General features: G+C 50.1%; 1 protein-coding gene across 1 annotated transcript in view; it reads right to left on the bottom strand.

Moving 5' to 3' along the window:
* Nucleotides 1–819: 819 nt before the first annotated feature.
* The window catches only part of LOC143975769 (pancreatic secretory granule membrane major glycoprotein GP2-like), a 39,656-nt gene continuing 12,737 nt past the window's right edge, over nt 820–27,738 (bottom strand). Inside the window, exons 7-11 of the mRNA XM_077478288.1 lie at nt 14,631–14,873; nt 9,364–9,517; nt 6,386–8,193; nt 3,386–3,449; nt 820–901 (exon numbers count right to left, since the gene is read on the bottom strand). Coding sequence (XP_077334414.1) covers nt 8,029–8,193; nt 9,364–9,517; nt 14,631–14,873 — 562 coding nt within the window. The 3' untranslated portion in view covers nt 820–901; nt 3,386–3,449; nt 6,386–8,028. The remainder of the gene's footprint in view (nt 902–3,385; nt 3,450–6,385; nt 8,194–9,363; nt 9,518–14,630; nt 14,874–27,738) is intronic.

Here is a 27,738-nt window from a genome sequence, read left to right as displayed (position 1 = left end):
AGCAGATACACAGCAGTGCCCTTAATTGTTAATGACATCCTCCCCCATCTGCTGAGATGTGTCTATTCACATGCAGCAATATTTGCGGTGCTGGGGCACCATGTTGTTTTGAAAAGGGGTTCCACCTCCAATTTGCTTAGCTTTGCAGGTAGTTTACATGTAAATGCAGGGTCTGCAGGTGAGTCATCTGTACACGGCAATAGGGCAGAGCCGGGCAGCATTAGTAACAGAATTTCACACTGAGATATCAGGACACAGCACGGCACTAAAACATCAAGGGACAAGGGAATTTAAACTGGGGTGGTTGGCAAGTATGAGGCAGTGGCTTCGGTCCCCACAACAATGATGGGGCCCAGGGCAGCTTCCCCTTTTGCCCTGCCTTAAAGACGGCCCTGGTTACAGGTAAAGAGGTCCAGAATGAGGGAGTCTAACTGAGCATCTACTGTATACCACAACGATTGAGGTATTTCCTGTGCTCTGATTGGACAATCTTGAAGACATATTGTAACACCGAGAAGAGCTGAACACCTTTATGTGTCTTCTACCATATAGGGACATAACCCCAACTACAATGGGACAAAAGGAACTGCAGGGTGTCAGAGATGGTACCGAGGGGGTGGAAGGGCCTTTGTCAGAGGCTCCTCCCTCTCGGGCTTCTAGAGTCACAGGGGCCCCGGTTTGGATTTCAGCCTGAGCTGCACTTTAGGTAATGACGGGAGGGGATTCCCTATAATAAGATATATACAACGTTCCTGCTGTGATGGCGTCACATGACCAGAACTCACCATAGAGAATAAAGCAGAAGTAGGAGGAAATCAGTACGTAATATTAGATATTTTATTGGTTGTTTTAAAAAAAAAAGTCGCCTTTTCTTCAGCAAATATTCACAATGACGGAGAACCTGGTGGAAGAGAAAAAGGAGGTCACTAAAATATGAAATGTCAGCATACACTGCGCTACTGCTATGTCAGAGCTGCTCGGTGAATCTATAGTCCTATCACACGATTCGGATCAGTAGACAATCACTGCACTACTGCTATGTCAGTGCTACTCAGGGGATCATAGAATTCTGATCGCACTATTTGGATCAGTACAGGTTAATCGCTCAGAATCATTATTATGATATGTGGCTTATGTGTTGCATAGCGACGAAACGCGTCGTTTTGATTATTTCATAAATGTCACCTTGCCAAGGCTACCTACATCAGTCAGATTGTCTTCTCACCTCCAATGGTGTCCCCAGGCACCATCACCACTTCCTGTTTACCTACAGGCCCCTCTGCCACACCATTTTGTTTTTAAATTAATATCCAAATGCGGCCACATGGGGAGCCCTGCGAGTCATGTGACCGAGCTTCTGTAGCTGTGGTCTTCAAAAACTCATCTGGGAAGAGATACCGTATTTATCGGCGTATAACACGCACTTTTTTCCCCTTAAAAGCAGGGGAAAATCGTGGGTGCGTGTTATACGCCGATCCCCCGAAATTCTGAGCCTCTAGGCGGCTTTCAGCCGCCTTCGGCTCTTCAAGGCGACTTTCGGCCGCCTTCGGCCGTTCTCGGAAGCTTTCGGCCGTTCTCGGAAGCTTTCGCCCGCCTTCGGCTCTTCTCGGCGGCCGAAAGCTTCCGAGAACGGCCGAAGGCGGCCGAAAGCTGCCGAGAAGAGCCGAAGGCGGCCGGAGGCCCACCGAGAACTACCGCACGCCGCCGAGATACACATCCGGCTCTGTATCTCGGCGGCGGCATTTTTTAAAAATAAAATAGACACGGCTGCAATGGGGGACACGGCTGCAATGGGGGACAAGACTGCAATGGGGGACAAGACTGCATAAGACTGCAATGGGGGACAAGACTGCATAAGGCTGCAATGGTGGACAAGGCTGCATAAGACTGCAATGGTGGACAAGGCTGCAGATGACACTGATGGGCATATAAATGTAAGGTTTTTTTTTTCCCCTTAAACTTCCCTCCTAAAAGTTTTTTTCCTTAAAATTACCTCCTAAACTTGGGGTGCGTGTTATACGCCGGCGCGTGTTATACGCCGATAAATATGGGTAGTTTCTTCTTCACACGGAAAGTGGGAAGGTTCTGGCCCTCTGCCACCAATGACCAGCAGGGGGCGTCACATTCCGACCCTCCAATTCATTGAGCCCACCCCTGCTGGAAGCTGCCTAGCTATCTTCAACCACCCTCATAAATACATGTCAGAGGTCCAGATGGCTCCTGTGTGTCCTCCTGTCCATAAGGAGGGTGGGCACACCGGAATATTGCTGAACAGTCTGGGTGTGGAGGTCCTTTAAATAGAGGAGGGGGTCAGTTATGTTATGCTGGGTAGATCCCCTCTCATTTGCTAAAGAATCTCCCCACTTTCAGAAGGTCCAGCTCCATCCAAAACTCAGACAAGACCTAGAGGCAGGCTTGAAATGTGAAAATACAGAAGACCGATTGATAAAACGGTTGGAGGCTTTCCTGGAAATCCATGGTGGGGTTGGGATATGGGAATAATCTGGAATGAATGAGATTTATATTATAGTGAAGTGGAGCATAGATTATGGGTTGCTGTTTAGGAAGTGAAGGTTTCTCCTCTTGGATAGTCTCATCTCTAGGAATTAGACAGGTCCTCTTGGATGAAGTGTGGGGTCCCTGATCTGGCTAGAATGCACATTGTAGACACCGATAAGGATGCCCCTCCCATCTCGAGGAACCTGGCCAATCAGTGAGCTGTGGGGTTATTGTCTGTAGTACCGACCTGCCAGCACCGTCTGTGATGGTAGAGCTGAGCTGGTCCTCGGAGGTATGGACAAGTCCGATCACAGATTATTTTTTTATCCTCCACCGTGACACAAATCAGCAGGATAAATTCTATCTGAAATTTGTTTTCATTTTGGATTTAGTGGGAAGAGATTTTATTGCTAGGGGTGTCCCTGCTGAGGAGAGTCGCTCTACATTGTCTTGTTGTCACCAAGACAGGAAATACAACAATATGGAGGTGTCTCTGAACCAGGCGGTGAGGGGAAAGCTTCTAATGAGGACATCTGATCCAGAAAAAATCCTCTATAAGGGGATTTCCTTATACGAGACATCCAGACAGCTGCACTCCTAGGATCTTTTTTTGAAAATCAGCTTTATTTGCTACAAATGAATCGGTGAGGTGGTGAAATTAGGTCAGGGAGAAGCACTGAATTATTGTGAAACGCATTGCCACCTCCTGCTCTCTCCTGGTGTGTTCTCTCTTGGCTCTTTTTATGAATCAATTTTTTACAAATAAAGATGATTTTTGGAAGATCCCCGGAGTGCAGCCGTCCAGATGTCTTCACTACTATAAGTGGTTATGATCTGGGCTAGAACCCGTCTAGGCTGGTGAGTGGGGTTCTGGTTTTCAGCTCACCTACAGCAGAGGCTCCAGGATTTCCATTTATGTTGAGAGATTTCCACTCATGTTCTGTTGTGTCCTAGAGAGAAGATTGGAAATCTCATTAGGAAAGAGCTCAATAATTCCTATTTTAGCCAAACACTCTGACATCTCATCCCAATCTGACACCTCTGAAGACTCGATACCAGAACGCTGACCCCATAGTGACACTCTGGGTGACCCCATACTGGCATCTCAGGAAACCCCATACTGGCGCCTCTGGAAGCCCCATACTGGCATCTCTGGAGACCCCATACTGGCGCTTCTGGAGACCCCATACTGGCGCTTCTGGAGACCCCATACTGGTGCTTCTGGAGACCCCATACTGGCGCTTCTGGAGACCCCATAGTGGCGCTTCTGGAGACCCCATAGTGGCGCTTCTGGAGACCCCATAGTGGCGCTTCTGGAGACCCCATAGTGGCGCTTCTGGAGACCCCATAGTGGCGCTTCTGGAGACCCCATAGTGGCGCTTCTGCAGACCCCATAGTGGCGCTTCTGGAGACCCCATAGTGGCGCCTCTGGAGACCCCATACTGGTGCCTCTGGAGACCCCATACTGGCACCTCTGGAAAAAACATACTGCTACCCCTGAAAACCTCATACTGACACCTCTGGAGATCCCATACTTGCACCTCTGGAAACCTCATACTGGCACCTCTGGAGACCCCATATTGTCCCCTCTAGAAACCCAATACTGGCACCTCTGGAGACACCATACCAGAACCTCTAAAGACAAGACCCTATACTGACACCTCTGAAGATACCATACTGGCACCTCTGTATGCCTCATACTGACACCTCTGGAGACCCCATACTGACACCTCTGGAGACCCCATACTGACACCTCTGGAGACCCCATACTGGCACCTCTGGAGACCCCATACTGGCACCTCTGGAAACCTCATACTGGCACCTCTGGAGATCCCATATTGTCCCCTCTAGAAACCCAATACTGGCACCTCTGGAGACCCCATACCAGAACCTCTAAAGACAAGACCCTATACCAGGGGTGTCCAAACTACGGCCCTCCAGTTGTTCAGGAACTACAATCCCCATCATGCCTAGTCATGTCTTTGAATGTTAGAGTTTTACAATGCCTCATGGGATGTGTAGTTCTGCAACAGCTGGAGGGCCGTAGTTTGGACACCCCTGCCCTATACTGACACCTCTGAAGATACCATACTGGCACCTCTGGATGCCTCATACTGGCACATCTGGAGACCTATACTGGCACCTCTGGAAACCTCATACTGACACCTCTGGAGACCCCATACTGACACCTCTGGAGACCCCATACTGACACGTCTGGAGACCCCATACTGACACGTCTGGAGATCCCATACTGGCACCTCTGGAGATCCCATACTGGCACCTCTGGAGATCCCATACTGGCACCTCTGGAGATCCCATACTGGCACCTCTGGAGATCCCATACTGGCACCTCTGGAGATCCCATACTGGCACCTCTGGAGATCCCATACTGGCACCTCTGGAGATCCCATACTGGCACCTCTGGAGATCCCATACTGGCACCTCTGGAGATCCCATACTGGCACCTCTGGAGACCCCATATTGTCCCCTCTAGAAACCCAATACTGGCACCTCTGGAGACCCCATATTGACCCCTCTAGAAACCCAATACTGGCACCTCTGGAGACCCCATATTGACCCCTCTAGAAACCCAATACTGGCACCTCTGGAGACCCCATACCAGAACCTCTAAAGACAAGACCCTATACTGACACCTCTGAAGATACCATACTGGCACCTCTGTATGCCTCATACTGACACCTCTGGAGACCCCATACTGACACCTCTGGAGACCCCATACTGACACCTCTGGAGACCCCATACTGGCACCTCTGGAAACCTCATACTGGCACCTCTGGAGATCCCATATTGTCCCCTCTAGAAACCCAATACTGGCACCTCTGGAGACCCCATACCAGAACCTCTAAAGACAAGACCCTATACTGACACCTCTGAAGATACCATACTGGCACCTCTGGATGCCTCATACTGGCACCTCTGGAGACCCCATACTGGCACCTCTGGAGACCCCATACTGACACCTCTGGAGACCCCATACTGACACCTCTGGAGACCCCATACTGACACCTCTGGAGACCCCATACTGACACCTCTGGAGACCCCATACTGACACCTCTGGAGACCCCATACTGACACCTCTGGAGACTCCATACTGACACCTCTGGAGATCCCATACTGGCACCTCTGGAGACCCCATATTGTCCCCTCTAGAAACCCAATACTGGCACCTCTGGAGACCCCATATTGACCCCTCTAGAAACCCAATACTGGCACCTCTGGAGACCCCATATTGAACCCTCTAGAAACCCAATACTGGCACCTCTGGAGACCCCATACCAGAACCTCTAAAGACAAGACCCTATACTGACACCTCAGAAGATACCATACTGGCACCTCTGGATACCTCATACTGGCACCACTGGAGACCACATACTGACCCCTCTAGAATCCCAATACTGGAACCACTGGAGACCCCATACTAGAACCTTTAAAGGCTCTATGCTGATTCCTCTGAAGATACCATACAGGCACTTCTTAAATCCTACCAGAATTTCTTGAAATGCCATACTGGAACCTTCGGTGACTCAATACCAACACCCTTGAAGGCCCTATACTGCCACCTCTGGAGACTCAATACCATACCTCCCAACTTTTTGAGAGCGGAACAAATGTTTTTTGCTAAGAGATGTTTTGCTAACATCTATTAGAAAAAGTATGTAGGCATAGGACACACCCCCTGACATGCCCCTTAAAAGAGAATTATACAAAAAAAGAATTAGCTATACCCACAAGTGTTTTTTTTTTTTAGCACTACTTTTCCTTTATACTGGCTGTTGAAATTTACAAATGCACACATTTAGAAATTGGATGAAAGGTTTAGCACTGGGAAACAGCAAGGAAATAAAATGATTACATCAGAACTTACCTTCAGATAACACCTCCATTACTGGCAGTGGGTGTGGAGATGGCACATGGGACGGTGGCACAAGAGCTTCTCCAGGCTGATCCATATGAATAGGAGTCTCACTCAGATGCTGCACATGGTGTCAATGGCTGTCAACCATATTGCGCAAAACTAGAAATACAAATCCGTGTGTCACACATCTGAAGACGAGGACTGAGAGACACAGAGAGGATAATTTATAGAACACTTACCGAAAAGTCAACCAACAATGTCTTCATATCTGGTAGATTTTACAGATGAGCTGGGAAGGAGACTCTTGGGGACATCAATCTGATGCAGATACAAGGTGTCGTGTTCCCTTTATACATGGGAGTGCTCCGAGCTTGTAAATCGCATTTTTCACAGGTGTCATTTGGTGAATCTCAGGAATCGATGCAAGCTGGTAGGTCCCTAAACATGGACCTTGACCTCAGATAACCCTTTGCGTTTAGGCACAGCAGGGTGGGGGAGGGGTGTCCCCGTCACCTCGTAGGCAGTCTTAGCAATCAGATGAGGTCTAACAACCCCATCATCTGCTACCTCCAAGTCTTAGGCCAGTGGTGTCTACCGGTGCCTCATAGACATCAGATTGTCAACCAACCAGGCCAAAAACTGGGTCAAATGGGGAATAATTGTCCATCCAATAAAACGGATGCTGAGAGGACCATCATTCTTCCACATTGTGCCAAAGTTTTCTAAATACTTTAGTACCTTTATACTGTCCTCGGACCCCATAACACCTCCATCCCAATCCTTGGTCTTCCTCAGAGATATTGTAGCACTGATGCCTCATAGGAGTCAGGAGTTATGTGACTCCTGCCATGACGGGGGTCATGTGATCACTAGGAGTTGGCTTTTTTATTATTTATCCACCTAAGATAGGTCATCAATAGGCATCGATAGGCATCAATTTAGTGGCTTCTCGGATGACAGGTCCACTTTTATATAACATTTCTCGGGGCAATTATTCTGTGTTCGTACACTTTACCGTGTCAGCATTTCATATTTTAGATTTTTATTTACTTTTAAATATTGATTCTTCTTTTTTATTGTCCAGGCACGATCGGCGCTCATATTTTAAGTGGTTAGTATTAGGAGGAGAAAACATGCAGACAAGGACAGACAGGGACAGAGGAGGTCAGGACTGCAGACAGGAGAACAATACAAGACACATTGTGCAAACCCAACAATGACTGCTTGGATGACCACCCCATATAATGTGTCATAACCCAACAATGACTGCTTGGATGACCATCCCATATAATGTGTCATAACCCAACAATGGCTGCTCTGTGTGACCATCCCATATAATGTGCCATAGCCCAACAATGGCTGCTCTAGATAGCCCACCATATAATGTGCCATAGCCCAACAATGGCTGCTCTGGGTGACCCGCTATGTAATGTGCCATACCCCAACAATGGCTGTTCTGAGTGACCCACCATATAATGTGCCATAACCCAACAATGGCTACTCTGGATGACCTGCCATATAATGAGCCATAACACAACAATGGCTGTTCTGAGTGACCCACCATATAATGTGCCATGACCCAACAATGGCTGCTCTGGATGACCCACTATGCAATGTGCCATAACACAACAATGGCTGCTCTGGGTGACCCGCTATGCAATGTGCCATAACCCAACAATGGCTGGTCTAGGTGACCCACCATATAATGTTCCGTAACCTAAAAATGGGTGCTGCTCCAACTGTTGTGAGTTACCTTTCAACCTCAGTTCTAGCTGGAGTTGTGTGACCCCCATGCTGAAAGACTGTGATTCCTTACACTGCAGAGAGAAGAGAGAGGAATAAATCATCACGGGGGGAACAGACAAAGTATGGATTTTCAACATTGCATCTAAATGGCTGGAAATGCCCCCCCCCCCCCCCCCCAATGGATCTCATAGAGACACTGGTCACTACACTCTATGGACTGGGTTCAGCTGGCCTTACAATGAATCTTATAGAAACAGTAATGCAGTGAATTCCATAGACTGGGGTCAGCTGGCCCCCTACCATGGATCTTATGGAGATAATGACACAGTGAACTCCATAGACTGGGGTCAGCCGCCCCCTACAGTGAATCTTATGAGACACTGATGCAGTGAACTCCATAGACTGAGGTCAGCTGGACCCTACCATGGATCTTATAGAGACATTGACGCGGTGAACTCCATAGACTGGGGTCGGCTGTCCCCTACATTGGAATCGTTTTGAGACACTGACATGGCGAACTCCATAGACTAGGGTCCCTACAATGGTTTTAATAGAGACATTGACACAGTGAACTCCATAGACTGAGGTCCCTACAATAGATCCAATAGAAATATCGACACAGTGAACTCCATAAAATGTGGTCTGCCAGTCCCTACAATGGATGTTATAGAGACACTGACACAGTGAATTCCATAGATTGGGGTCAGCCAGCCCCTACAATGGATCTAATCGAGACACTGATGTAACAAACTCCACAGAATGGGGTCAGCTGGCCCTAACAATGGATCTTAAAGAGACACTGACACGGTGAACTCCATAGACTGGGGTCAGCTGGCCTCTACAATAGATTTTATAGAGACACTGTTATGGTGAACTCCATAGAATTGTGTCAGCTGACTCTTACAATGGATCTTAAAGGGACACTGATGCAGTGAAAGCCATAGACTGGGGTCACCTGACTCTTACAATGGATCTTAAAGGGACACTGACGCAGTGAACTCCATAGACTGGGGTCACCTGACCCTTACAATAGATCTTAAAGGGACACTGACGCAGTGAACTCCATAGACTGGGGTCAGCTGGCCCTACAATTGATCTTCTAGAGCCTCTGATACAGTTAATTCCATAGACAGGGGTCAGAGTGCCTGCTCTACGTACTTTTTCCAGGTCAGTGAGCACAAGGACGAGGTTCTCTATCTTTAGCAGTACAACCACTCAGGAATTCCCTGTTGCACACTCACCGCAGTGCATTCTTCTCCACTCTTCACACAAAGCCGGGCATCACAGAATAGATAGACGGTGGTGAAATCCTGGAACTGCGAGGAGCTGATCTTCATCCTGACCTCTCTGGAGTTCCCATTCTGTATTATTTGGGTCAAGCTGTCAGTGGCACAACTACAGAAAAAAGGGGGATACGGGCTCATCAAATGTTCTGATGGACAGCTCAACAAATGAAAAGATCGTCCACACAGAAAAAAGAAATATGGCGCCAGGTCTGTGCTGTGCAGCCTGTAACAGATCTGACCACTAGCGGTGAACAAATGTTAAAATTTCCATTCCCCAAGATGTTGGTCAAAATTTGTAACGATTTTGGAAAAATGCACTGGAGTCAATCGGGGAGGTGAAATGAATGTGTTTTTGGTGGTTCAATGGGGGGGGGGTTTGAGGGCATAAAGCAGAATCTTCAAATGAGATTGACTGACTCTCCACCAGGGAATATTTGGTGAAAGTCGCTATGATTTTCCAGCCAAGAGTGGGTAGGTCTGGATCTAATTTGAAAATTACCGTCCCGTTCTCTCGTGATCTAGTCAAGGCAGAATTAATTCAGAACGTGTATAGCATTCTAATAATACAGTGTGCAAGGAAGGCCAAAGCCTGGTTGCCCAGAGTTGAGATGTTAGAAACCAAACCGGCTTTATGGTAAAATATGAAGGAGTTAATAATTTGGGGTTTTTATGGTGGTATCGGTTTTCCTCGGTGTAGATTTTGGTCTCCACAAATAGCAGAACAAACAGCTGAGAGCATTAAGCTATATATAGATGGATCAAAATTCGACTGGTTCAGCAGGGACTGGTTGAATTTCATTCCATCTACAACCGGTCCTGTTCAAAAGCAACTTTATGGTAAATCAGGAAGGAGTTATTAATAATTTGAGCGTTTATTGGTGGTATTGGTTCTTCTAGGTGTCAAGTTTATTCTCCACAAATAGCAGAACAGCAGTTGAGACCATTAAGTTGGCCATAGTTGGATTAAAATTCGAGTGGTTCAGCAGGGACCTGCTGAATTTTGTTTCATCTATGGCCAGTCCTGTTTGAAAGCAGCTTTATGGATATGAAGGAGTAATGAATAATTTTGTTTATGGTGGCACTGGTTCTTCTAGGTGTAAAGTTTGTTCTCCAAAACAACAATTGTAACCATTAGGCTGGCCAAAGATGGATTGAAATTCTTCTGATTTAGCAGCAGGTGGGCGATTTTCGATCCATCAATGACCGGTCCTGTTTGAAAGCAGTTTTATGGTAAAATATGAAGAGTCATTAATAATTTCGTTTTTTTTATGGTGGCACTGGTTCTTCTAGGTGTAGAGTTTGGTCTCCACAAATAGCAGAACAACAGCCAAGACCATTAAGTTGGCCATAGATGAATAAAAATTCGGCCAGTTCAGCAGGGACCGAATTCATTTTGAACCATCTATGGCCGGTCCTGTTTGACAGCAGCTTTATAGTAAAATTTGAAGGCGTTATAAATAATTTAGTTTTTTGACGGCACTGGTTCTTCTAGGTGTAAAGTTTAGTTTCCAGAACAGTCGTAAACATTATGTTAGCCATTGATGGATTGAAATCCGCCCGATTCAGCAGCAACTGGCCAATTTTCAATCCATCAATGGCTGGTCCTGTTTCAAAGGGTTTTTTCATGGTGGTACTGGTTCTTCTAGGTGTAAAGTTTGGTCTCCACAAATAGCAGGACAACAGCCGAGACCTTTAAGCAGAGACTGGCTGAATTTTGATCCATCTATGGCTGGTCCTGTTTGGAAGCAGTTTTATGGTAAAATTTAAAAAGAGTAATTCAAATTTTGGGTTTTTATGGTGGTATTGGTTCTTCTTCTAGGTGTAATGTTTGATCTCCAGAACAACAGTCCTATGCGTTACGTTGGCCATAGACGGATTGAAATTTAGCCCGGTTCAGCAGGGACCAGGTAAACTATGATCCATCTATGGCTAGTCTTGTTTGAAAGCAGCTGTTAGGCTTGGCTCACTAAGCTGCACAGGGGCCCCATGTCTTCTAAGAGCAGCCCTGATGGCCGGTCCTGTTCAAAAGCAACATTATGATAAAATATGAAGGAGTTATTCATAACTTGGGTTTTTATGATGGTACTGGTCATCTTGGTGTAAAGATTGTTCTCCGGAACAACAATCGTAACCATTAGGTAGGTGGATTGAAATTCTTCTGATTCAGCAGCGGCTGGATTTTCGATCCATCAATGACCAGTCCTGTTTGAAAGCAGTTTTATGGTAAAATATAAAGAGTCAATAATAAGTTGGGTTTTTATGGTGGCACTGGTTCTTCTAGGTGTAAAGTTTGGTCTCTACAAATAGCAGAACAACAGTGGAGACCAGGCCCATACTGGCCATAGGGCACACCTGAAATTAGCCCCGTGAGCCTGGGGCTGCATGTCCTAACAAGAGTGGCACATTTATGACTGGGCTGTATAGAGGGGGGGGGGGTAAGCGGTGGCCGCGGTCCAGACTCCTGTTTAGAGTTAGCTAGTTTAGTCCTAACTAGAACCCAAACTCCTCCCGTTCTTTGATGTTCTCTCAGTTCTTTGTGAAGCTACCTGTGGATAGTGCCAAGTCAGCAGGAGACCATACTGTCTGGACAAACAGGATCTGAGGAGGTCAGTGCATAAAGCAGGAATTGAAACCGAGCAGCACTAGTGATAAAGTGCTGGGCATGCAGTGATGGATCTCTAACCCCATGGAACGGGTGGAATACACGGAACACGCAGCTCCCTGCCACGTACACGGTACGGGTTTATCCTGTAGTTGTAAATACTCTCACAAGGACCGCTCAGTGCAGCATTATGGGCAATTGATGGCTGCTACATGATCCAAAAAATAATAATAAAATAATAAAATAATAAATCATTTAAAAATAAAGTGTTTTTATATATATTATGTATTTTTTTTTTGTTTATATAATAATATATATATAAAAACACTTTCTTTTTAAATTATTTTATTATTGTATTATTTTTTTTTGTTTATATAAAAACACTTTGAATGAAAAGATTTATAAAAAAAAGATTTATAAAAAAAACCTTATTTACTTTTTATTATTAAAAGTTTTTTTTAAGTAAACAAAAAATAAAGTAAAAATAAAATAATAAATAAAGAGATTTTATATCAACAAAAAAAAATTACAATAATAAATAATTTAAAAATAAAGTGATATATATATATATATATATATATATATATATATATATATATATATATATATATATATATAATTTATTATTATTATTATATAAACAAAAAAAACATTAGTTAAGTGTTTTTCTATAAACAAAAAAATACAAATATAATAAATAATTTAAAAAGAAAGTGTTTTTATATAAACAAAAAAATAATAAAAATACATTAATAAAGGGTTTTCCTATAAATAAAAAAAATAATAAATAATTTATTTTTTTGTAGCGATGACACTTTGGACAAAGTGTCTGTCATCATGTACAAATGTAGTTTTTGCCTCAGAAGAGTAATGGGGTTCTGAGGGTTAATTGTGTAGGTTTAACCTTGATATCAGTTTGGCTGGGCTGTGTTAGAAGTTCTGCCTGGTCTTGTGTACAGTGAGGTGCACATGACAGGCTCAGAACCAGGTCTGGTTGGACATTTTGGGTATCAGCGTTCCCCGGAGCCAATCAGTGGGTGTGCCGGGCCCCGCTGAGGAGTCTGGGGAAGGGTACTTAAGATGTGGAAGTCACGTGTTTCAGGGTTGTTGGTGAGGCCTTAGCGGTCTGTTCCTGATTCTGGACCGGGGGTAGCCCCGCGAGGGGCCCAGTCACGGGATCGTTGGTGGCCCCACAACATGTTTCGGTTGGCTAACCCCAATAGACCCGCCTGGTCTGGGGTGGGGATCCGTCTGTTCCCGAGTCTCGGAACCGGCCTGTTCCGAGGCACAGTAACTGAGGGAGGATTCAAGGCGTCCGGGTGTGCTCTCAGCTTGGAGGGGCACCACAGCTCGTGTAAGCAAGCGGGGGAGGTCTCTTCGGAGGAGGGCCAACAAGCTGGCATCCCAAGAAGTCCCTGGTTGCTGAGTTGTGAAGGACATTGACGAATCCACGCTTTTTCCAGTACTGTCAAGGAGACAGAGAACGTTCCGGGTACTGAGGAAAAAGGTTCCTGATCACTTCTGTTACAAGTTACTCAAGGTCAGAGATTTCACAAGTTCCCAGATCAAAGCGCTGACTGCCATAATCTCTGGCTAGAGATTTGTTCAGCCTTGAAGCTCCCAGCTGCGAGTGGCTACTCTCTGGGTGGTATTAGAGACTTTCTGATATTAGTAGTTCAAGGTGCCTGAGCTTCTTCACCCTTGCCCTCTGTTCCCATATGAGACTGTGTTGTTGGATGTCACCCCTGCAAATAAAAACCTTTTCTAAAGGACTTTAATGGTGTCATCATCCAAATTGTTGGGTACAAACCCTGGGAACCCCTAGACATGGAAGAACCAGCCAAGCGGAGGTAACCGGTAAGCCCAAAAGTTAAGGCCGTCCTGCCAAGGGTTATGGCCGCTACATTTTGTTTATATAAAATCCCTTTATTTATTTTTTATTAATGTATTATTTTTTTTTTATTTTTTTTTGTTTATATAGAAATTTATACAAAAACTCTTTTTTTTCTTTATTATTTAGAATTTTATTATTGTATTATTATTTTTTGTTTATATAAAAAACCCTTTAAATGAAAATAATGAGACATAATCCAATACAGGTCATGGTGAGAAGGGTGGACTACAAAACCTAAAAGATATCATCTGTACAACCGAGACACCGAGACACCGAGACACCGAGACACCGAGACACCGAGACATCGAGACACCGAGACACCGAGACACCGAGACACCGAGACACCGAGACATCGAGACACCGAGACACCGAGACACCGAGACATCGAGACATCGAGACACCGAGACATCGAGACACCGAGACACCGAGACACCGAGACACCGAGACACCGAGACACCGAGACACCGAGACACCGAGACACCGAGACATCGAGACACCGAGACACCGAGACATCGAGACACCGAGACATCGAGACACCGAGACACCGAGACATCGAGACACCAAGACACCGAGACATCGAGACATCGAGACATCGAGACATCGAGACACTGAGACACTGAGACATCGCTGAAATGAATTAAAATGCTTTGGCACTAAACTGGTTCAAAGTGTTTCTTTAGGTATTTTCGTTTCGCTCTTATGAACACCAAAGGAGATCGGACTCACCCCTGTGATATAAGATGGAGAGCCTTCGTGTTGTTGGGGTCACCGGTGGGGCTGGCGGTGCAGTCCTGTAGTCGGAGAACGTAGGTATCCCCATCGGTGGGGTAGATGTAGAGCGCCACGTAGATCTCCGACCCCAGGACTATTTCATTCGATACGTAGGGAGTCACAAATTGTGGATCTTTGTAGGCAACCATGGTGAGGGGGTTCAGTGCCATCCCATTCACTCCAGATATCACCACCGTCCTGGAGAGACAAAAACCACCAAACTGGTGACATCTCACAGATATCTCATCTGCCCACCACCTACCAATACGACTCCCCCATCATACCTCCTGCCCACCACCTATCAATACTCCCCCATCATACCTCCTGCCCACCACCTACCAATAGTCCACCATCATACCTCCTACCTACCAATACGACTCCCCCTTATTACATCCTGCCCACCACCTACCAATAGTCCACCATCATACCTCCTGCTCACCACCTACCAATACAACTCCCCCATCATACCTCCTGCCCACCACCTACCAATACGACTCCCCCATCATACCTCCTGCCCACCACCTACCAATACTCCACCATCATACCTCCTGCTCACCAACTACCAATATGACTCCCCCATCATACCTCCTGCCCACCACCTACCAATACTCCACCATCATACCTCCTGCCCACCACCTACCAATACGACTCCCCCATCATCCCTCCTGCCCACCACCCACCAATACTCCCCCATCATACCTCCTGCCCACCACCTACCAATACGACGCCACCATCATACCTCCTGCCCACCACCTACCAATACGACTCCCCCATCATACCTCCTGCCCACCACTCACCAATACTCTACCATCATACCTCCTGCCTACCACCCACCAATACTCCACCATCATACCTCCTGCCCACCACCCACCAATACTCCACCATCATACCTCCTGCCCACCACCTACCAATACTCTACCATCATACCTCCTGCCCACCACCCACCAATACTCCACCATCATACCTCCTGCCCACCACCTACCAATACTCCACCATCATACCTCCTGCCCACCACCTACCAATACTCTACCATCATACCTCCTGCCCACCACCCACCAATACTCCACCATCATACCTCCTGCCCACCACCTACCAATACGACTCCCCCATCATCCCTCCTGCCCACCACCCACCAATACTCCCCCATCATACCTCCTGCCCACCACCTACCAATACGACGCCACCATCATACCTCCTGCCCACCACCTACCAATACGACTCCCCCATCATACCTCCTGCCCACCACTCACCAATACTCTACCATCATACCTCCTGCCCACCACCCACCAATACTCCACCATCATACCTCCTGCCCACCACCTACCAATACGACTCCCCCATCATACCTCCTGACCACCACCTACCAATATTTCACCATCACACCTCCTGCCCACCACCTACCAAAACGACTCCCCCATCATGCCTCCTGGCTCCTGCCCATCACCTACCAATACGACTCCCCCATCATACCTCCTGCCCACCACCCACCAATACTCCCCCATCATACCTCCTGCCCACCACCTACCAATAGTCCACCATCATACCTCCTGCCCACCACCTACCAATACGACTCCCCCATCATACCTCCTGCCCACCACCTACCAATACGACTCCACCATCATACCTCCTGCCCACCACCTACCAATACTCCACCATCATACCTCCTGCCCACCACCCACCAATACTCCACCATCATACCTCCTGCCCACCACCTACCAATACGACTCCCCCATTATACCTCCTGCCCACCACCTACCAATACTCCACCATCATACCTCCTGCCCACCACCCACCAATACTCCCCCATCATACCTCCTGCCCACCACCTACCAATACGACTCCCCCATCATACCTCCTGCCCACCACCTACCAATACGACTCCCCCATCATACCTCCTGCCCACCACCTACCAATACTCCACTATCATACCTCCTGCCCACCACCTACCAATACGACTCCCCCATCATACCTCCTGCCCACCACCTACCAATACTCCACTATCATACCTCCTGCCCACCACCTACCAATACGACTCCCCCATCATACCTCCTGCCCACCACCTACCAATACGACTCCCCCATCATACCTCCTGCCCGCCACCTACCAATATGACTCCCCCATCATACCTCCTGCCCACCACCTACCAATATGACTCCCCCCATCATACCTCCTGCCCGCCACCTACTAATACTCCACCATCATACCTCCTGCCTACCAATACGACTCCCCCATCATACCTCCTGCCCACCACCTACCAATACAACTCCCCCATCATACCTCCTGCCCACCATCTACCAATACGACTCCCCCATCATACATCCTGCCACCCACCTACCAATACGACTCCCCCATCATACATCCTGCCCACCACCTACCAATACGACTCCCCCATCATACCTCCTGCCCACCACCTACCAATACGACTCCCCCATCATACCTCCTGCCCACCACCTACCAATACAACTCCACCATCATACCTCCTGCCCACCACCTATCAATACTCCCCCATCATACCTCCTGCCCACCACCTACCAATAGTCCACCATCATACCTCCTACCTACCAATACGACTCCCCCTTATTACATCCTGCCCACCACCTACCAATAGTCCACCATCATACCTCCTGCTCACCACCTACCAATACAACTCCCCCATCATACCTCCTGCCCACCACCTACCAATACGACTCCCCCATCATACCTCCTGCCCACCACCTACCAATACTCCACCATCATACCTCCTGCTCACCAACTACCAATATGACTCCCCCATCATACCTCCTGCCCACCACCTACCAATACTCCACCATCATACCTCCTGCCCACCACCTACCAATACGACTCCCCCATCATCCCTCCTGCCCACCACCCACCAATACTCCCCCATCATACCTCCTGCCCACCACCTACCAATACGACGCCACCATCATACCTCCTGCCCACCACCTACCAATACGACTCCCCCATCATACCTCCTGCCCACCACTCACCAATACTCTACCATCATACCTCCTGCCTACCACCCACCAATACTCCACCATCATACCTCCTGCCCACCACCCACCAATACTCCACCATCATACCTCCTGCCCACCACCTACCAATACTCTACCATCATACCTCCTGCCCACCACCCACCAATACTCCACCATCATACCTCCTGCCCACCACCTACCAATACTCCACCATCATACCTCCTGCCCACCACCTACCAATACTCTACCATCATACCTCCTGCCCACCACCCACCAATACTCCACCATCATACCTCCTGCCCACCACCTACCAATACGACTCCCCCATCATACCTCCTGCCCACCACCTACCAATACGACTCCACCATCATACCTCCTGCCCACCACCTACCAATACTCCACCATCATACCTCCTGCCCACCACCCACCAATACTCCACTATCATACCTCCTGCCCACCACCTACCAATACGACTCCCCCATCATCCCTCCTGCCCACCACCCACCAATACTCCCCCATCATACCTCCTGCCCACCACCTACCAATACGACGCCACCATCATACCTCCTGCCCACCACCTACCAATACGACTCCCCCATCATACCTCCTGCCCACCACTCACCAATACTCTACCATCATACCTCCTGCCTACCACCCACCAATACTCCACCATCATACCTCCTGCCCACCACCCACCAATACTCCACCATCATACCTCCTGCCCACCACCTACCAATACTCTACCATCATACCTCCTGCCCACCACCCACCAATACTCCACCATCATACCTCCTGCCCACCACCTACCAATACTCCACCATCATACCTCCTGCCCACCACCTACCAATACTCTACCATCATACCTCCTGCCCACCACCCACCAATACTCCACCATCATACCTCCTGCCCACCACCTACCAATACGACTCCCCCATCATCCCTCCTGCCCACCACCCACCAATACTCCCCCATCATACCTCCTGCCCACCACCTACCAATACGACGCCACCATCATACCTCCTGCCCACCACCTACCAATACGACTCCCCCATCATACCTCCTGCCCACCACTCACCAATACTCTACCATCATACCTCCTGCCCACCACCCACCAATACTCCACCATCATACCTCCTGCCCACCACCTACCAATACGACTCCCCCATCATACCTCCTGACCACCACCTACCAATATTTCACCATCACACCTCCTGCCCACCACCTACCAAAACGACTCCCCCATCATGCCTCCTGGCTCCTGCCCATCACCTACCAATACGACTCCCCCATCATACCTCCTGCCCACCACCCACCAATACTCCCCCATCATACCTCCTGCCCACCACCTACCAATAGTCCACCATCATACCTCCTGCCCACCACCTACCAATACGACTCCCCCATCATACCTCCTGCCCACCACCTACCAATACGACTCCACCATCATACCTCCTGCCCACCACCTACCAATACTCCACCATCATACCTCCTGCCCACCACCCACCAATACTCCACCATCATACCTCCTGCCCACCACCTACCAATACGACTCCCCCATTATACCTCCTGCCCACCACCTACCAATACTCCACCATCATACCTCCTGCCCACCACCCACCAATACTCCCCCATCATACCTCCTGCCCACCACCTACCAATACGACTCCCCCATCATACCTCCTGCCCACCACCTACCAATACGACTCCCCCATCATACCTCCTGCCCACCACCTACCAATACTCCACTATCATACCTCCTGCCCACCACCTACCAATACGACTCCCCCATCATACCTCCTGCCCACCACCTACCAATACTCCACTATCATACCTCCTGCCCACCACCTACCAATACGACTCCCCCCATCATACCTCCTGCCCACCACCTACCAATACGACTCCCCCATAATACCTCCTGCCCACCACCTACCAATACGACTCCACCATCATACCTCCTGCCCACCACCTACCAATACGACTCCCCCATCATACCTCCTGCCCGCCACCTACCAATATGACTCCCCCATCATACCTCCTGCCCACCACCTACCAATATGACTCCCCCCATCATACCTCCTGCCCGCCACCTACTAATACTCCACCATCATACCTCCTGCCTACCAATACGACTCCCCCATCATACCTCCTGCCCACCACCTACCAATACAACTCCCCCATCATACCTCCTGCCCACCATCTACCAATACGACTCCCCCATCATACATCCTGCCACCCACCTACCAATACGACTCCCCCATCATACATCCTGCCCACCACCTACCAATACGACTCCCCCATCATACCTCCTGCCCACCACCTACCAATAGTCCACCATCATACCTCCTGCCCACCACCTACCAATAGTCCACCATCATACTTCCTGCCCACCACCTACCAATACGACTCCCTCATCATACCTCCTGCCCACCACCTACCAATACGACTCCCCCATCATATCTCCTGCCTACCAATACTCCACTATCATACTTCCTGCCCACCACCTACCAATACGACTCCCCCATCATACCTCCTGCCCACCACCTACCAATACGACTCCCCCATCATACCTCCTGCCCACCACCTACCCATACGACTCCCCCATCATACTTCCTGCCCACCACCTACCAATACGACTCCCCCATCATACCTCCTGCCTACCAATACTCCACTATCATACTTCCTGCCCACCACCTACCAATACGACTCCCCCATCATACCTCCTGCCTACCAATACTCCACTATCATACTTCCTGCCCACCACCTACCAATACGACTCCCCCATCATACCTCCTGCCTACCAATACTCCACTATCATACTTCCTGCCCACCACCTACCAATACGACTCCCCCATCATACCTCCTGCCCACCACCTACCAATACGACTCCCCCATCATACCTCCTGCCCACCACCTACCAATACGACTCCCCCATCATACCTCCTGCCCACCACCTACCAATACGACTCCCCCATCATACCTCCTGCCCACCACCTACCAATACGACTCCCCCATCATACCTCCTGCCCACCACCTACCAATACTCCACTATCATACCTCCTGCCAACCACCTACCAATACGACTCCCCCATCATACCTCCAGCCCACCACCTACCAATACTCCACTATCATACCTCCTGCCCACCACCTACAAATACGACTCCCCCATCATACCTCCTGCCCACCACCTACCAATATGACTCCCCCATCATACCTCCTGCCCACCACCTACCAATAGTCCACCATCATACCTCCTGCCCACCACCTACCAATATGACTTCCCCCATCATACCTCCTGCCCACCACCTACCAATATGACTCCCCCCATCATACCTCCTGCCCGCCACCCACCAATACTCCCCCATCATACCTCCTGCCCACCACCTACCAATAGTCCACCATCATACCTCCTGCCCACCACCTACCAATACGACTCCCCCATCATATCTCCTGCCCACCACCTACCAATACTCCCCCATCATACCTCCTGCCCACCACCTATCAATACTCCACCATCATACTTCCTGCCCACCACCTACCAATACGACTCCCCCATCATACCTCCTGCCCACCACCTACCAATATGACTCCCCCATCATACCTTCTGCCCACCACCTACCAATACTCCACCATCATACCTCCTGCCCACCACCTACCAATATTTCACCATCACACCTCCTGCCCACCACCTACCAAAACGACTCCCGCATCATACCTCCTGGCTCCTGCCCACCACCTACCAATACGACTCCCCCATCATACCTCCTGCCCACCACCTACCAATAGTCCACCATCATACCTCCTGCCCACCACCTACCAATACGACTCCCCCATCATACCTCCTGCCCACCACCTACCAATACGACTCCACCATCATACCTCCTGCCCACCACCTACCAATACGACTCCCCCATCATACCTCCTGCCCACCACCTACCAATACAACTCCCCCATCATACCTCCTGCCCACCACCTACCAATACTCCACCATCATACCTCCTGCCCACCACCCACCAATACTCCACCATCATACCTCCTGCCCACCACCTACCAATACGACTCCCCCATCATACCTCCTGCCCCCCACCTACCAATACTCCACCATCATACTTCCTGCCCACCACCCACCAATACTCCCCCATCATACCTCCTGCCCACCACCTACCAACACAACTCCCCCATCATACCTCCTGCCCACCACCCACCAATACTCCACCATCATACCTCCTGCCCACCACCTACCAATACGACTCCCCCATCATACCTCCTGGCTCCTGCCCACCACCCACCAATACTCCACCATCATATCTCTTGCCCACCACCTACCGATACTACTCCCCCATCATACCTCCTGCCCACCACCTACCAATACTCCAACATCATACCTCCTGCCCACCACCTACCAATACTCCACCATCATACCTCCTGCCCACCACCTACCAATAATACTCCACCATCATACCTCCTGCCCACCACCTATCAATACTCCACCATCATACTTCCTGCCCACCACCTACCAATACGACTTCCCCATCATACCTCCTGCCCACCACCTACCAATATGACTCCCCCATCATACCTTCTGCCCACCACCTACCAATACTCCACCATCATACCTCCTGCCCACCACCTACCAATATTTCAACATCACACCTCCTGCCCACCACCTACCAAAACGACTCCCCCATCATACCTCCTGGCTCCTGCCCACCACCTACCAATACGACTCCCCCATCATACCTCCTGCCCACCACCTACCAATAGTCCACCATCATACCTCCTGCCCACCACCTACCAATACGACTCCCCCATCATACCTCCTGCCCACCACCTACCAATACGACTCCACCATCATACCTCCTGCCCACCACCTACCAATACGACTCCCCCATCATACCTCCTGCCCACCACCTACCAATACAACTCCCCCATCATACCTCCTGCCCACCACCTACCAATACTCCACCATCATACCTCCTGCCCACCACCCACCAATACTCCACCATCATACCTCCTGCCCACCACCTACCAATACGACTCCCCCATCATACCTCCTGCCCCCCACCTACCAATACTCCACCATCATACCTCCTGCCCACCACCCACCAATACTCCCCCATCATACCTCCTGCCCACCACCTACCAATACAACTCCCCCATCATACCTCCTGCCCACCACCTACCAATACGACTCCCCCATCATACCTCCTGCCCACCACCTACCAATACTCCACTATCATACCTCCTGCCCACCACCTACCAATACGACTCCCCCATCATACCTCCTGCCCACCACCTACCAATACTCCACTATCATACCTCCTGCCCACCACCTACCAATACGACTCCCCCATAATACCTCCTGCCCACCACCTACCAATACGACTCCCCCATCATACCTCCTGCCCACCACCTACCAATACGACTCCCCCATCATACCTCCTGCCCACCACCCACCAATACTCCCCCATCATACCTCCTGCCCACCACCTACCAATACTCCACTATCATACCTCCTGCCCACCACCTACCAATACTCCCCCATCATACCTCCTGCCCACCACCTACCAATACTCCACCATCATACCTCCTGCCCACCACCCACCAATACTCCCCCATCATACCTCCTGCCCACCACCTACCAATACGACTCCCCCATCATACCTCCTGCCCACCACCCACCAATACTCCACCATCATACCTCCTGCCCACCACCTACCAATACGACTCCCCCATCATACCTCCTGGCTCCTGCCCACCACCCACCAATGCTCCACCATCATATCTCTTGCCCACCACCTACCGATACTACTCCCCCATCATACCTCCTGCCCACCACCTACCAATAGTCCACCATCATACCTCCTGCCCACCACCTACCAATAATACTCCACCATCATACCTCCTGCCCACCACCTATCAATACTCCACCATCATACTTCCTGCCCACCACCTACCAATACGACTCCCCCATCATACCTCCTGCCCACCACCTACCAATATGACTCCCCCATCATACCTTCTGCCCACCACCTACCAATACTCCACCATCATACCTCCTGCTCACCACCTACCAATATTTCACCATCACACCTCCTGCCCACCACCTACCAAAACGACTCCCCCATCATACCTCCTGGCTCCTGCCCACCACCTACCAATACGACTCCCCCATCATACCTCCTGCCCACCACCCACCAATACTCCCCCATCATACCTCCTGCCCACCACCTACCAATAGTCCACCATCATACCTCCTGCCCACCACCTACCAATACGACTCCCCCATCATACCTCCTGCCCACCACCTACCAATACGACTCCACCATCGTACCTCCTGCCCACCACCTACCAATACGACTCCCCCATCATACCTCCTGCCCACCACCTACCAATACAACTCCCCCATCATACCTCCTGCCCACCACCTACCAATACTCCACCATCATACCTCCTGCCCACCACCCACCAATACTCCACCATCATAGCTCCTGCCCACCACCTACCAATACGACTCCCCTATCATACCTCCTGCCCACCACCTACCAATACTCCACCATCATACCTCCTGCCCACCACCTACCAATACTCCACTATCATACCTCCTGCCCACCACCTACCAATACGACTCCCCCATCATACCTCCTGCCCACCACCTACCAATACGACTCCCCCATCATACCTCCTGCCCACCACCTACCAATACTCCACTATCATACCTCCTGCCCACCACCTACCAATACGACTCCCCCATCATACCTCCTGCCCACCACCTACCAATACTCCACTATCATACCTCCTGCCCACCACCTACCAATACGACACCCCCATCATACCTCCTGCCCACCACCTACCAATACGACTCCCCCATCATACCTCCTGCCCACCACCTACCAATACTCCACCATCATACCTCCTGCCCACCACCTACCAATACTCCCCCATCATACCTCCTGCCCACCACCTACCAATAGTCCACCATCATACCTCCTGCCCACCACCTACCAATAATACTCCACCATCATACCTCCTGCCCACCACCTATCAATACTCCACCATCATACTTCCTGCCCACCACCTACCAATACGACTCCCCCATCATACCTCCTGCCCACCACCTACCAATATGACTCCCCCATCATACCTTCTGCCCACCACCTACCAATACTCCACCATCATACCTCCTGCTCACCACCTACCAATATTTCACCATCACACCTCCTGCCCACCACCTACCAAAACGACTCCCCCATCATACCTCCTGGCTCCTGCCCACCACCTACCAATACGACTCCCCCATCATACCTCCTGCCCACCACCCACCAATACTCCCCCATCATACCTCCTGCCCACCACCTACCAATAGTCCACCATCATACCTCCTGCCCACCACCTACCAATACGACTCCCCCATCATACCTCCTGCCCACCACCTACCAATACGACTCCACCATCGTACCTCCTGCCCACCACCTACCAATACGACTCCCCCATCATACCTCCTGCCCACCACCTACCAATACAACTCCCCCATCATACCTCCTGCCCACCACCTACCAATACTCCACCATCATACCTTCTGCCCACCACCCACCAATACTCCACCATCATAGCTCCTGCCCACCACCTACCAATACGACTCCCCCATCATACCTCCTGCCCACCACCTACCAATACTCCACCATCATACCTCCTGCCCACCACCTACCAATACTCCACTATCATACCTCCTGCCCACCACCTACCAATACGACTCCCCCATCATACCTCCTGCCCACCACCTACCAATACGACTCCCCCATCATACCTCCTGCCCACCACCTACCAATACTCCACTATCATACCTCCTGCCCACCACCTACCAATACGACTCCCCCATCATACCTCCTGCCCACCACCTACCAATACTCCACTATCATACCTCCTGCCCACCACCTACCAATACGACACCCCCATCATACCTCCTGCCCACCACCTACCAATACGACTCCCCCATCATACCTCCTGCCCACCACCTACCAATACTCCACCATCATACCTCCTGCCCACCACCTACCAATACTCCCCCATCATACCTCCTGCCCACCACCTACCAATAGTCCACCATCATACCTCCTGCCCACCACCTACCAATACGACTCCACCATCATACCTCCTGCCCACCACCTACCAATAGTCCACCATCATACCTCCTGCCCACCACCTACCAATAATACTCCACCATCATACCTCCTGCCCACCACCTATCAATACTCCACCATCATACTTCCTGCCCACCACCTACCAATACGACTCCCCCATCATACCTCCTGCCCACCACCTACCAATATGACTCCCCCATCATACCTTCTGCCCACCACCTACCAATACTCCACCATCATACCTCCTGCCCACCACCTACCAATAGTCCACCATCATACCTCCTGCCCACCACCTACCAATAATACTCCACCATCATACCTCCTGCCCACCACCTATCAATACTCCACCATCATACTTCCTGCCCACCACCTACCAATACGACTCCCCCATCATACCTCCTGCCCACCACCTACCAATATGACTCCCCCATCATACCTTCTGCCCACCACCTACCAATACTCCACCATCATACCTCCTGCTCACCACCTACCAATATTTCACCATCACACCTCCTGCCCACCACCTACCAAAACGACTCCCCCATCATACCTCCTGGCTCCTGCCCACCACCTACCAATACGACTCCCCCATCATACCTCCTGCCCACCACCCACCAATACTCCCCCATCATACCTCCTGCCCACCACCTACCAATAGTCCACCATCATACCTCCTGCCCACCACCTACCAATACGACTCCACCATCGTACCTCCTGCCCACCACCTACCAATACGACTCCCCCATCATACCTCCTGCCCACCACCTACCAATACAACTCCCCCATCATACCTCCTGCCCACCACCTACCAATACTCCACCATCATACCTCCTGCCCACCACCCACCAATACTCCACCATCATAGCTCCTGCCCACCACCTACCAATACGACTCCCCCATCATACCTCCTGCCCACCACCTACCAATACTCCACCATCATACCTCCTGCCCACCACCTACCAATACTCCACTATCATACCTCCTGCCCACCACCTACCAATACGACTCCCCCATCATACCTCCTGCCCACCACCTACCAATACGACTCCCCCATCATACCTCCTGCCCACCACCTACCAATACTCCACTATCATACCTCCTGCCCACCACCTACCAATACGACTCCCCCATCATACCTCCTGCCCACCACCTACCAATACTCCACTATCATACCTCCTGCCCACCACCTACCAATACGACACCCCCATCATACCTCCTGCCCACCACCTACCAATACGACTCCCCCATCATACCTCCTGCCCACCACCTACCAATACTCCACCATCATACCTCCTGCCCACCACCTACCAATACTCCCCCATCATACCTCCTGCCCACCACCTACCAATAGTCCACCATCATACCTCCTGCCCACCACCTACCAATACGACTCCCCCATCATACCTCCTGCCCACCACCTACCAATACGACTCCCCCATCATACCTCCTGCCCACCACCTACCAATACAACTCCCCCATCATACCTCCTGCCCACCACCTACCAATACTCCACCATCATACCTCCTGCCCACCACCCACCAATACTCCACCATCATACCTCCTGCCCACCACCTACCAATACAACTCCCCCATCATACCTCCTGCCCCCCACCTACCAATACTCCACCATCATACCTCCTGCCCACCACCCACCAATACTCCCCCATCATACCTCCTGCCCACCACCTACCAATACAACTCCCCCATCATACCTCCTGCCCACCACCTACCAATACGACTCCCCCATCATACCTCCTGCCCACCACCTACCAATACTCCACTATCATACCTCCTGCCCACCACCTACCAATACGACTCCCCCATCATACCTCCTGCCCACCACCTACCAATACTCCACTATCATACCTCCTGCCCACCACCTACCAATACGACTCCCCCATCATACCTCCTGCCCACCACCTACCAATACGACTCCCCCATCATACCTCC

This window comes from Lithobates pipiens, unplaced genomic scaffold (genome assembly GCF_037356315.1).
Source record: "Lithobates pipiens isolate NorthernLeopardFrog02 unplaced genomic scaffold, aLitPip1_a1.2 Scaffold_13, whole genome shotgun sequence".
Classification (NCBI taxonomy): Eukaryota; Metazoa; Chordata; class Amphibia; order Anura; family Ranidae; genus Lithobates; species Lithobates pipiens.
The sequence above is the reverse complement of the archived record's forward strand: the minus strand, read 5'-3'. Positions and strand labels throughout refer to the sequence as shown.